This window comes from Corvus cornix, chromosome 4 (genome assembly GCF_000738735.6).
Source record: "Corvus cornix cornix isolate S_Up_H32 chromosome 4, ASM73873v5, whole genome shotgun sequence".
In the NCBI taxonomy this organism is placed as follows: domain Eukaryota; kingdom Metazoa; phylum Chordata; class Aves; order Passeriformes; family Corvidae; genus Corvus; species Corvus cornix.
Genome location: NC_046334.1, coordinates 14962138 through 14976137, shown reverse-complemented (window position 1 = coordinate 14976137; position 14000 = coordinate 14962138). Strand labels below are relative to the sequence as shown.

The 14000-nt window shown below is 42.7% G+C and overlaps 1 protein-coding gene across 5 annotated transcripts in view; it reads right to left on the bottom strand.

Moving 5' to 3' along the window:
* Positions 1 to 3871: 3871 nt before the first annotated feature.
* Positions 3872 to 14000, bottom strand: part of ZNF827 (zinc finger protein 827) — a 100630-nt gene continuing 90501 nt past the window's right edge. For 3 of the 5 annotated variants that reach the window (XM_039550850.1, XM_039550851.1, XM_019293407.3), the window contains exons 12-14: positions 11053 to 11244; positions 10781 to 10958; positions 3872 to 7988 (exon numbers count right to left, since the gene is read on the bottom strand). In XM_039550850.1, the coding sequence (XP_039406784.1) occupies positions 7181 to 7988; positions 10781 to 10958; positions 11053 to 11244 (1178 nt within the window). In that variant the 3' untranslated portion in view covers positions 3872 to 7180. Of the gene's footprint in view, positions 7989 to 9339; positions 9485 to 10771; positions 10959 to 11052; positions 11245 to 14000 lie in introns of all 5 variants that reach the window. The other 2 variants (XR_005601757.1, XM_039550852.1) reach the window with 2 other exon arrangements.

Below are 14000 nucleotides of genomic sequence, written 5' to 3'. Positions count from 1 at the left end.
AGAGCCAGTGATTTTTATTGCTAAAACAAGCACTGCTTGTAACTGTGCTGGAATGCAATTGCACACTACGTACTCAAAGTCTAGATACCAGGGAAGTGTTAATCCCTGCAGTCGAGGAATACCAGATGGGGATAGTTCATCTTAATTTATTTTGCTGGTTCTAGCCCTGAGCAGGGCCTAGCCCGGGCTCGTGTGGCAATTTGTGGCAACTCGAGGCAGTGAGAGCAAACTGGGAGAAACCTGCTCCTGTTCACTGATGCATACTTGCACCTATGGCTCCGAAGTCCTACTCACCCATGTGTGAGCACCTTAGTCACAGCTTTGACCCTCCCAACTGGCTTCCTGTTCAATCTCTTAAAAAACAAATTCTTCGGCCTGGCATGTGAATGAACATTCCAGGCTTAAATAGCAGGGAAAGAATCAAGAAGGTATTTGTTGCTTTGTTGACCAGCCAGGAAGCAAGGCCTATTTTTGGTTTTGGTCACTTTAGGCAGTGCTGCGAACATTGGCATGAAGGTCTAGGGCTCAGCGAGAGAACATTTTTCTCTTCTTTATTTAAACAGGCACATTGCCAGAAGAGTAACAATCCAAAGTTTACACTTGCAGTGAAATGCTGTCTGAGAAGTGCTGGAAAAAGAAAGGTGTGTGATAGAAAGTAGAGGTCCTAAAAGTAAAGCAGAGCAGAACTAAATGCAAACAGAAGAGGAACTTCTGCTACAGAAACTTGAAGCATTTTTTAATTAACTATAGCCTAAATTGGAAAAAAAAAGGGGGACGGGGAGCAGGTTGACTTTTTTTTTTTTCAGTTGTGCCATATGTTGGTTTTAATCATGGTTAAGGTGGAGGAAAATGAAATGATTAAAAAAAACCCAAATGAAAACAAAGCAAAACCAAGCATGGAAAGCCCTTCCCCATTTTAAGCAGGGAAATAGGCTGCCAGAGGCTGCAAAAATAGTGCCATACTATCACTTGATGCTCTGCTCTTCTCCTGTACAGTTGTTGGGTTTTTGGGGGGGTTGCTTTCTTTTTCTTTTTTTCTTTTTAACTTAATAAAACATTTCCAATCAGTACATTCCCCTACTCCTGCTACTGCTCAGCTCCAGCTCTAACTTTCCTTTCTCTGTCATATATGTAAATCAAGCCACTGCCAGGTTGGTCAAAGACAGGTGTGGAAGCCGAACAGCTGCATTTCCAGTGTAGTGCCTGGCATCCAGCAACTGGATGGCTTTCTATGGTATGTTCCCAAGAGCTCTGCAAAGAGCCCAGCAGCCAGGTACAATCCTGGTCTTTGGTTCAGATGGAACCTGTGATCTCAGCCAAGGTCTGCCCCCACCCTTTTCCCAAGGGCTCCGGCTGGACACTGAGGCATCGGCTGCCCCATGTTCAAGGTAAGCTGTCACTTCAGGCATTTTTTCATTGCTTCTCTGGGAGTTTCTAAAACTTTGGTGCAAGAGAAGATGCCTTTTTCTTTTGCAGACTCCTTGAGTGCCCTGTGCTGGGCAGATGAGGTACCATTTGCTGCAGCTCCACAGACATCATGGTGGCTGACAGACTCCAGGCAGGAGTGATTGCCCTGGTGTTTTATTAGCTCCCAGAAAATATACAGCAGGGAAAGAGGCCATGCAGGCTCCAGCACCGTCTGTCTGAGCTCTGACCCCTCGGGCAAGAGGCTACATTGCTTTTACAGCCAGCACTTAACCTTGCTGCTTAGACTTGTCAACAAGGAGGCCAATTAGCAGCAGATAAGATGGTGGATGATATAATGCAGATGTCTGTCTGTTAGGAGCATAACTGGTGTATTTTTAACACAACAAGGATCTGAAAACACGACTCTGCATAAATGATGCTGTCCCCTCCACTGTAGAGAAGCACTCGCTACAGTAAAGTGTTACAGAAAATTGTAGGTTTGTTGGTTTGGCTTTTTCCCCCCACCCCAAAATTCTCTCTTAAAGCCTTGTTCTGCTGGGCTCATGATGACTGTGGCATGTGTAGGATAGTAAGAAATAACTGCTTGAAAAAATGCCAATTTTATTTTTTAAAACATATATTAAAAATGTACATAGATTCAGAATGAAAACAGGGCACTTCTTGTTTTGCTGAAAGGGTCAGTACACAACTGGAGCTGTTTTCTATAATCACACATGGAAATTGGAATATCAGAAAACACAGACTAGGGAAGGTTGAGTTAATTGATTAAAATCATGCAGGTCTACAAGCATGTTATAGCCACCTGCTGCAAAGGACTGGGGCTACTTATCACATCTCAGCATGTCACACTAATACCCCTAATTTGGATGCACACTGGGGTTTTCTGTCAGACTAAAGCTACAGAGGCTGATTGCAGGCAGTTTATGTTTTGGTTGAGACTGGGCCTGATCTTTTAAACAAAAGCTTATCACATATGGCTCAAGGGCTGAAGCTACTACAAGACTTGCACTTAACTGCTAGCTGACTACTTAGGCAGTCAGGATAATTCAGTAGGATAATTCATCCCCCTCCCAGCTTAGTTTAAGTAATTCTGCAGTCTGGTTTTGGTGATTTAGAACTTACTTAAACAATTAAGCCACTTCTGCAGAGAATCACAGAATGGTTTGCATTGGAAGGGACCTTAAAGTCATCCAGTTCCAACCCTCCAGCCACGAACAGGGACACCTTCCACTAGACCAGATTGCTCAGAGTCCCCTTCAGGCTGGCCTTGAACATTTACAGGGATGGGGCTGCTCTGAGCATGATTTGCATGATTGCCTTTTAATTGCTAGGATAACTATTTATGTCTAGTGCAAAAAACTCCACAGAGAATATCACTGTATATTTTCTATTACAGATACAGTGTGGGAGGGAAGAGAAAGAGAGACACCACCTCCTCTTGAGAGACACCATGACTTACCAACTCTGTCAAAGCTTTTCTTTCAGCTAAGGAGTCAGCAGCAGAAGAGGAGCAGTGAATTCCAACACCCAGCCTGTTAACATCAACATGTACAAGGTACTGTTAAAGACCCTGAAAATTAGTATCCACACCTCAGTAGAAGTAACTGTAAGAAGTTTTTTCAGTTGATTAGACCTTAACACTGCTCTGAGGGAAAAAGGCAGTCCACATGTATTTAATGTTAACATTCATATAGGTGAGGATAATTCTTACCTAATGAACACCCAGATCTTTTCTTTCCTTGGTTAGTGTGTAAGTAGTCTAATTCCTTTTAGGATGTTGAGCATCTTTCCTTGTTCAGTTGAGTCAATAGTACCTTTGCTTCCTGGAAATTTGTCTGCCCTTAGGGTTTCTTTCTTTAGTGCCCTCTGTGCATTTTAATTATTCCAATAATTTCTGGTTAGAAACCCAGGTTTTTCAAAAATGCTGGTAAAATGAGGACACAATATTTTTACAATTAAAAAAAAATTATTTTCATGACAATGTTTTAGTGCACTGTGTTCTTTTATTCACTGCTTAGCTCATCTTTAAGGAAGTTTCCCTGAGTTCCTTTGGGCTACTTCCAAGCAAGAGCAAGTCCACCAAACTACTGCTTAAGGAGCTGATTTTTTTGAAATGCATGACTGAGCAGAGTGCATGGAAGAGGAATTATCCCCATTGCAGAACTGACCTGGAAGGTTGCTACAAGCACAGAGCCCACCGAGTAAAGTCCTGCAGCTGTCTTAGGGACTATTTGCTGTATTTCTTCATCAGGAGTGAGAGCCAGAGCTTTCCTTTTCAATTTCTAATTGAATTGAAGATTTGATTTTTATTGGTAAGAAGAAAAAAGGGAGGATGTTATCTTCTTGTCTTGTAAGAGAACCCTTTCCCTTCCCCCTCCAAATCAACTCTAGCTATATTTAAGGTGAAAAAAAGAGAGGAAGGAAAACCAAAAAGAAACCAGAATATAGCCAACCTTTTTAATTAGAGTATATTGTACTTCCAAACTGGATACACTAGAAATTGGCAATGCAACATAAGATGCAAAGAAATATACCAGTTACTGTCAAAATGACCCTGTACAGCCTTATAATGCAAAAAGCTTTATACAATACAAATTTTTTATTAATGTACACAAACCTTGACAGAATGATATTTGAACATAATACAACAAATAAAAAAAAAAAAAAAAAAGGAAAGAAAAAAGTGCTGAGAACTTCAACTGAATTACTGAATGGAAAAACACGCTAGTTTCATTAAAGAATGCATAGTGAAAACCAGTATGAAATTACCTTTATGGTGGGGGGGAATTTATCAGAACTGTTGGTCATTAATCAGTAGGGAGAACCTCTGAAGAACATTTCCTGTCTTTAGTCTTGAACTGCAAACCAATCATTTTAATATGCAAGAGCTCTGATAAATAGTGTATTTTTTTTTTCTTAAAAAAATAAAAACCTCCTAACACACTTTTCCTTACAGAGAAAACTTCTGTAACTTGCCAGAAAGAATGAATTTATCCTTTCCAAAGTGCTAAACAAATTTCCCAGGTACACTAAACATTGCCAGGTCAGATACTGGTGCAGTGGAACATGGTTGAAACATGTGGCGGTCGCATGCGTGCAGTTCATTCTTGGAAGTTCCAGCCCTATTTAAATTGCCATTTGGTTTAGATACAGTGGCCTACAATAATATTCCTACTACTTCTTCCTCCTGGACAGCTGTACTTTACCTGTAGTTGGTGTGAAAAATAAGCTTTTTGATTTGGGAGTGTTTGGTTTTCTGTGGTGTGGTCAGAGATGCGTGTGTGGAGTGTTTTACAGAACTGGTAGAGCTGCTGGATACAGATTACAGATTTCATGCTGTCGAGATAGTAACTATTTTATGCTCTGAGTACTTACCAACACAGTATTTTCTATTTTGTCTGTACTCCCAGGGAGGCGTGCCCAGGAGTTCTGATGGAGTAAAGCATGGTGAGCAGGGCCCTGAGTTAGGTAAGTTTACAAAGGTTTACACACAGTTTGGAGCAGATGGGTTTTCTTCACTGCAAAGACAGAACCGCCACGTGCTCGCTAGAACCAAAACTGTCTGCTGGAATGTAAACAAATGGTGACACTTTTCTGTCCTGTAATTAATAATGCCAAATGATAACCTGCTATGATTTTGGGTATTTCCCCCTTGTAACTAGCTTCCAGTATGTTAACAGGAGTGCAGAGATTAGGATGTCCTCCCCGAACAGGAAGAATTTGGTCATGACAGTGGAGAATGTTTGGCCATCTCTGTACAAAACAAATGTAGGAATCTTGCAAATAGGTTAAAGTGATGCAAGTTTTGCATCCAAAAAGTCTTTCTACACAAGCTTCATTTAAGAACTAATGAAGACTGAGTTACATTTCTAGTTGTCCATATGGCTAAGAGCCCTTGTGGACAAGAAATGCCTTCCTGAACTCGGTCGTTGCTTTCCTGCTGTCACGAACAAGGGGTGGTTGGATGCCCCCATCCCACAACAACCTGCAGAGGAAGTTCCTTCAGGACAGCACGAGGGTGGGTGGGTAGATAGCATGAAAGATGTGACTCAGGGCACCTTCTACAGTGGCTTGGCCAAGGGACAGGGATGGGACTGTGGCAAAAGCTAGGTCAGACACTTCTAATAGCTGGTGAAAGACAGCCAGATCCAAATCCAAGAGACACCATGGAAAACAATAATTCAGTATGAAGGCATTCCTGTACATCACATGATCATTTGGAAATGCTTCACATTTTATACTTCCAATTGTAGAACAGTGTTTTTAATCCCAATCTTTCTTCCCGCATATTAAGTTGTCTAAGGAACAGAAATCAATTAACAGTCAGTTAGCTTCTCTTACATTAGGATCACTCTTGGCATTTTGAGATTAACAAAGATACAACCAATCTGCATTTGCTTCTTCCTGCAATAAAGTGCTACATATAACATGTCATTTTAATGACCACGAGTAGGAGCATTAAATAAGTACAAAATTAGCTTCCTAGCAGGACACACTCTATCTGCCATCAACAGAAAGGAATAAAGTATTACTGATGACATGGAGGGGAGGGAGAGGACTGTCAAATTTGCAAGTACAGTTGAAATACTGAGGGTATAAAAGAGAACTGGATGGTTCCAAAAGCATTTTTTTATAGCTTTATATTTCAAAGAAGTTACTGGTACCTTTTCAAATAAACAGTCTTAATAACTTCAGCCCACAATTAGTTTTTTTCTTTTTTTTTTTTGCAAGTGAGAAACAAACTAGTGCAAGACTAAAGCACTGTGCAAAACTGCCTTTTTTTTTTTTTAGTCTGAGTATTTATACCCAGAATTTATCCATACCCTTTTTTAAATCCCCTTGTTGGATTTTTTTTTCCACCATAGAATTCTAGTTATACAAGTTGTTCCTGCAAACTAAAAGGTAACCACTGCATAATACAGTATATATATAATATTTATATGCCCTTTTAAAACAAAAGATGTATGCTGTGGCCCAGAGGCAGGTGTTTGTCACACCTGTGTAAGAGCTGAGAATTGGGCCTGCTGTGTGGGTGTGTGGGCTGCACACACTGCTTGTGTGTGTGGACTGACACACACTTTTCATTGTCATGCTCTCATCCTGCAGTGCTGAAAGCAACTTTTTTCCTCATCAGTTCTACCCCAAATTCTCAAACCTTGACAACTGAGTACAAGGCATCAAACAACTAAAGGAAGCTGCAAACAGCACTGAAATAATACACCAGTCCTCCCCCTGCCCTGCCCCAAACATGGCTCCTTCTACAGCTCCACAGTCCAGGGGGAGGCAGGGGGAAGGCAGGGAGCGAGTGTGTGAAAAGGGGAAAAGAAGAATGATTAAATAAGCCAGTCCAAGGGATGTGCAAAAGCAATGTCATGGCACACTACAGGCAGACTCTCTTCCACACACCCGCACGCACACAAAGCCCAAAAATAAAATGCATCAATATGTCATCTTACAAGTGCTGATTGCCAATAAGGACACTCTTCTTTTTTCAGCTTAACAAGACAAAATAGTTTCTTAGATAAGAGTACTGGGAACATGCCTCTGAAGGTAGAAGTATGCAGTAGATCACCTCTTGGAGATTTAATAAAGCAGCTTTCATGTCAATGCAATAAGTATACACACAGAGCCATTTGCTAAACCTTACTAATGATATAGTACAAGTGTTCGTTACCTCTTGGGGCTACGTTTTGCAGCAATATGTAACCTGCTGGGTTTGTTGGGGGATTTTTGGTACAGAATGCAACTGCCCTCAGACAGTTTCTGCCCTTTCTGTTAGTCCAAGGTAGGCAAGGAAGGAGTGTTTAGGTGAAGAGGCACCTCCCGGTGCAGTCTGAGGTCTGGGTGGATGGAATGTGAGATCGTAGTGGTTTTTGGGGAAAAACATTGTTAAAGGAATAAGGTGGGCAAACTCTGAGTTCCAGTATTTATCAAAGCACAGGGAAGTGCCGTTGATGGCCAAGGCTTTCACTGCCAGGTTTGGCTCTGCCCCACTGCCGTGTGCGGCTGACATAGCTACTGTTTGCAGAGCCTGGGAGGCAGACATAACTGAGAGGGGTGACAGAAGGTTCCTGGAGCTGTTCACTGGTAGGAGTGGACTGGCTTCCTTGGAGGTTGAATACTGGCCCTTCTTCTCCTCTTCGGAGCAGTCCCCATTCTGGTGCTTCTTCACGTGGCGGCTGAAGACAAAAGGGTGGGTAGTCTTGAACAGGCACTCGTCGCAGCTGAAGGTCTGGCGTGGAGCGTGCTTCAGTTTCTTGTGCAAGTTGAGATTGTCTTTGCGTTTGCAGCTGTAGCTGCACTGGTCACAGTGAAAAGGGCGCTCGCCGGTGTGGACACGCACGTGCTCGATCAGCTTGTTGGCCGTCTTGGACAGGTAGCCACACTGGTCGCACTTGTAATGGTTGCCAAGGCGGTGCTCACGGATGTGCATCTCCAGCTCCAGCTGGTTGGCTTTCACTGTCTGGCAGATCCGACACTTGTACTCCATCTTGTAGTGAGTCTTCAGGTGGCACTCCATGGCTGCGGGGCGGTTCGTGGAGTAGATGCAGAACGGGCACCTGGTAACACAGCAAGGAAGGGCAGGGACAAAGAAAAGAGGAGTTACTCAGCTGGCAGACCTGCATTCCTGCTTTAACCCTGTCACTCACCCCTTTCTGACCTACTAAGGAAGAGAAAAAGGCACTCAGTTCTCCCTGTGAAGCCTCTTTCCAATATTTGCTTCACCTTGACACATCTCTGTTTAGAGGAGGTTTGCCCATTTAATGGCATTCCTAGGGAAACACTGATTCACTCTGAAGAAACATCCCTTTAACCTTCTGGCTTACCTTGATGGGGTCTTCCCCCAAAGCAGGCTGGGGAGTGCAGGGTGGGTGACTGATGCACAGGTACCTTGTGTAACGATTCCTAGTGTTTGCATGAAGTCACTTTGGCCATTTTTTCCATTAAGAAGTGGTTTAAAGTGAGTGTTTACAAATGAGTATGAAAGCAGCTGTTTAAGTAAAGATGGAATAAACTTGTAATACCACATGTACAGTGAAGGCTTAGGAAATCCCTTTTATGCGACCTTGAACAACAAGCTCGCTGGGTATCCTGCTACAGGAACAGCTGAAAGCCAGGCTGTTAGGATGATTTGTAGGGACTTCCATTTCTGGGAGATGAGCTAGCCATGCTGAAAGGGGTGTGTGCCTGGCAGTGTTTGCCTACAGCCGCCTCTGCCATGGCAGGAATGGCTCCTGTGTAGGAACAGGATGTGGGTTCTGCTTACTCACAGCAGCAAGCATCCGGCCCAGGGTGGACACGGCAAAGGGCCTCACCCCAGTTCCTGAGTCAGGAGGGGCTGAGAAGGGTAGAGGAGGGAATCATGGAAGCTTGGAAAGAAGCCTGAGCTGCACGCTGAACAAGCCTGGACACACCCGCTGTTGCTTGGTGCAGCTGAGAGGAAGTTGGTGGGGACAGCTCCCTGCCAGGGATCTCTGCTGTACTGAAGCAAGCATACAGCCTTCCACGTGGAATTGGTGAGCTCAGAGAGCAGGGCTGGATAAAAACTTACAACTAAGGAACCTGGCTACTGTCTTCCAACATCCCAGCTGCCACGCATCTGCATTCACTGTTTAGCAGGTCTGCTAATTGTGTTCTGTCATTTTGGAAAATTTCTAAGCAGAGATCCACTCTATGTGTGTTTTCCTTGCTACATTTGGGTGCACATACAGGTTTAATATTAATCTACAAGCTAATCAAGAGATTTTTTAGGAAAGTGAGTAATAACAGGAGGACAAAGAGATACTAAAACACCTGGACAGTTCTCCTGATGCACATCAAGCACTCTGATCCAGAGAGGGAGCCTGTCACTGAGGTTTCTAATATGATTATCTCTTGCACCAGAGGACTTGGCTGTCAATGCACACATACCTCTCCTGGGCTGGGTGCTCTCTGGATCAGAATCTCAGATTTTGACCTGGAGCTGGAAGAATCATGTTTTTTTTCTCTTCCCCCACAGCAAACAGGAGACAGAAAAATACAATTTACTTAGATCTCTTCAGGCTCTTCTGGATGCCTTAAAAAAAAATAAATCAGAGCTTTTTCTTAGATGCAGCTTTCAAGGTACCTAATTATCACTTGAGTTGGGCAGGAATACAGACTGAGAAACCCATTCTGTCAGGAAGACTTGAGTCATAGGTCATGGTTTTTCCTTGGTAAATAGAAGAGATTTTATGCAGCTTAAACCAAATGTGCATTAGACAACTGGTCTGTATGTCCAAGGCAGACATCTCATCGTTCTGGCACACTATTTGTTTCTCAATCTGGTCTTCTTCCCAGATTCAGTCATCTCATCTCAAGTGACCACAGATCCCAGTCTGTGGAACTACTGAGCTGGAGACCAGAGGCTGCCTGGCAAACAGGACCAGTTTTCCAAAGCTGCAGGGCAAACCAAGGGAGCTGTGCGCGGTAACATTGAACGTGGCGCGCTCCTCATGTCCCAGCCACAGTGCACTGAAAACATCAGCTGCTCAGCAAGAGCAACAGAAGCTGGGAGCCCTGTGCTGAACCCTAGCTGGGCTCCAAGTGGTTCCAGCTTTTTTTCCTGCAGCAGCTAGAACAAACAGAGACCATGGCCGTGCCTCTTTCATAACGTCACACTGCCTGCCCAGAGAGCAAGCATATGGCCCCAGCAATCCCTCCTTCCCCTCAGGGGTCTGACTTTGACATGAGGGCATTCTCTAGAAACACTGCTCTGCACCAAAAGACCTTAAAGGACACCACCACAGCCAAAACCAAAGGGCTTTTTTTCTTAAAAGACTGTATTACTCATTACATGTTAATTTATACAGTAGTGATTATTGTGGGGCATGCAAACAAAGCAGAAAGCATCCAAGTTCTTCATTCTTGGAGAGAAATGACTTTGCATTTGAGTACACAAAGGCTATAACCTTTAAGGTTGTAACTTCATACCTAGTTGCAGAGGCTGTACAGGATTTAGTTTCTTTGAGCCAGGTGCAAAACAGAGCCTGTGCTGGGTGCTTCTTTTTTGCTTCGATGCTTTGAAAAAAACCCCTTAGTCTGCCTAAAGCTCTTTGTAGTGCTGCCTCATTCTCTGTAGGACCCATCACACACTGTCTCCTCTTTGACTTGAAAACGGGAAGGACCATAGTTTGTTACAGCTCCTCTGCTGCTAGTTTACCAATCTGCTGTAATGATGCAAGCCTGACAGGCCTTGGGTCATCTAAATACAAGGAAGCCCCAAATCTGGATTCTTAATTAACCAACCCTTTCTGACTGACTTCCTTTTGTCCTATTCCCACAGTATTAAGGTGCTTAACACAGTAAAAGTTTGTGTACTTGCTTTCCTTACTTGAGCCCACCGGTGGGGACAGTATGGCATTTCTTGTGCTCCAGTAATTGCTCAGGTGTCTTCATGAACTTGTGGCACACATCACACTCAAACATTCGTGTGATCAGGTGGATTTGCAGGTGACGTTCAAACATGTTTTTTGTTTTGCAGACAAAGTTACAGAAAACACATTCAAAGCCTGAAAAATAGAACAGGGAAACTCAGTCCTTACACTGTGGCCAGGTCAACTGCATAGAGAGTGAAAGCCTGTATTTGTTAAAGAGTGTTTTTACCTTTCTCTGACTTCTCTTCAGTGTTCACTGAGGTCTGACTACCAGGCACTACAGAAATGACCAGCAGGTTGTTTGACCCCTTGTTTTTTGGGGTTATATCTGCATCTTCTTTGCTGTTGGCAGAGTCGCTTAGTGCTGACAGCGAAGATGAAGATGGACTGTTAGATTCACTGGGTGTCTTCCTCTCTTCAGCTGTAAAACAAAGAGCAAATAACTAATTCAGCAGATTAGATGGAGTCTCCATGATTCTGTTTTAAATTTCAGGAAGACTTACCTTTAAAGTTAATTCAAAACAGGTCTGAAATTAATTGAAATGATTAAAAAAAACATTGTTGGGCCTCCTTCCTTTATATTAGTGTTTAACCACAGTACATCTCTCAGTTTATCCTGCAATTGAGTGTTTCTGTGATGGTAGTGGGAAGGGATCATGCAATTCTACCTTATTACTGGACTGAGAAAAACGTCAAGAAAACACTTTGACTACTATAGTTCAAAAACTATGAAAACTTGTCACTTAGGAAACAGAATTTCTGTAGGTTTGGGGTGCAAAAACCTACCAATCCAAGCTAAACTTCCCCCACCTTTCCATTTATGTGGGTCCAGTGGGTAAATCTGGGATGAAGGGTGAAGGAGAATAATCTCAGTCATTGTACTGAAGAGCATCCTCAGTAATCATTGCAGAGGTTACAGCATGGTCTCAAGATTCATGTGTTTTTATTAGGATCTCCTTCTAAAGATAATTGAAAAGCATGTTATTTAACTGGACCTAGAGATAAAGGTTCATTATGAAAGAAAGCATCAGAGCTTCCTTATGTGTGCAATAAATGTATGAAGTCTAAGTCCCAAACCCTATCACACACTAAAACTGAGCAAGAGGGAGAGTTCCCATATGAGAACTGCCATGAGCCAAAGAGGCAATGATGGGCAAATTATTCCCTCCCACCCGTGTCCTGGTTCAATCAGAGCTGTGTTAAAAGGAGACTTCACTAAAACTTCAAATTCTCCATGTGATACAGATCGAGGCCTCTGCAAACACCAGCACCTGTGTACTTAACTTTAAACTGACGAGTGGCACCTTTAAGATAAAAACCTAGGAATGCACTAATGAAATCTGATGACCTGAGCTGCCAATAGGGAGGATGACTGGATATCATACAGAAAGATTCACTGACTTTGGGGACCAGAGTAATAGAAATGGAATGAAATTTAATAGCACAGAGGACAAGGTTATGACCTAAAGGACCAGTAACAAGAACTTTTGCTACAAATGAGAAGTGCTTAAGATGGAAACAGTCCAGGAAAACAAAAGTAGAATTTGAGCAGAACACGGGATGAACATGAACAATCAGTGTTGGGGAGCTTTCAAGGAAGGTAAATGTGATCACAGAAAGTTATTGTGTGACCTATTCCCAGTAGCTGCTGTTGGTTTGCACTGCCACCACTGCTTATTTCATTTCACCATGTACAGCTGTGATTGCATATGTCCAGAGCAGGCATTCCAACAAGAACATATGCAGTGAGGGATTGGTACAGCAGGAAAACTGTGTTCTGTATAGGAAAAGGCTCAGTGTACATTTAGAGGGGAGAGTGGTGCTCTCCAGAAATGTACGAAGGGAATAAATACTGTGGAAGGAAGGATGAAAGGTGGACTGCTGTTTCAGATAAAGGGCAGTTCTGGCGCAAGAACAACGTACGTGTATTCTGATTATCACTAAGACACACACTGGAAATTTTAAAAAGGTCCCTAATCTTTAATGCAAGAAAGTCTACAGCTGCCTGGCTCTAGTTTTTTAAAACAATGATACTTCTTAGAAGGCATATGTCATATCCTCACAAACAGTCCCTTTATGACCTGGTAACATCACAGGGTAAGGAACTGGAGTCAAGTGACCCAGAAAACCCATTCTATTTTTTACTCTGTATTTGCCATATGTGTGAGCATTTGGCTGAATCACCAGCTGAGTGGCTCAGTTGGGCAGGGTGAAGGAAGAACAAGGGGGTTTTGCCTATCTTCAAAAGACAAGTAGCAGTTTCAATCTTTTTGCCACAACAGGAAAATACAGCAGAGCACAGCTCACTTTTGAGCTCTGAGGCTTTTTGCATAGCTATGGGTGGTGTTTCTCATTTGCCTTGAACTCCTCTTTATGAAATGAAGTAGTGCTGAGAGCTATACTGGCATAAAATCCCTTGAGAGCTTTCCAGTAGTTCATATGTCTGTAGTTACATTTAAATTATATATCTGTGAACACAACCAATTGTATTCTTCTTCCCCTTCTTCATCCCTCCTGTTTTCCCAATTTTATTCCTGGTAGGACAGGAAAAGCAATTTAGCGATGGAAAAGTTGTGCTGGATGCAATTCAGGTTCTGTATTGTAAACACAACAGTGAGTAGTTTGTGGCAGAAAAATGCTTCTACCTGGTCTTATAAGAGAAATTAATTAAAAGGATTCCCATTTTCTTCTCCTTTAATTATGCCAGACTTCATTAGTTGGACTAAGCATATGGACCTTGTTTGAAACATCCTTGGCTATTAAGTGAGCAGGACCAGGGAGCGAGCACGACCTGTTCTGCTGTTTAATATACAGTTACATTTATGGTATTGCTGAATCACAGTGTCAACTAAACATCAGCATGAAATTCCAAACTGATGGGACTGTGGGGGCAAACACAGCGAAGAGCAAACGCTCAAAATAATGTTTATTTCAGACTTACAGCCAGGTATGCACAATTAGGCCCTCAAAGTCACCTTACCATCGCTGAAGTCAAAGCAGGATTTTGATGAAATAGTAAACCAGTCAGAAAAACACATGAAATATGCTGACTCCAACAGGGGAGGAGATTTGGGGGATAAGAAGAATAGGAAGAAGAAGGGCTAAGTAGTCCTTCATTTATTTCACTCAGCTTGAAAATTGATCTGCACTACCAGATTATTTGCCTGGCTGGAGTCC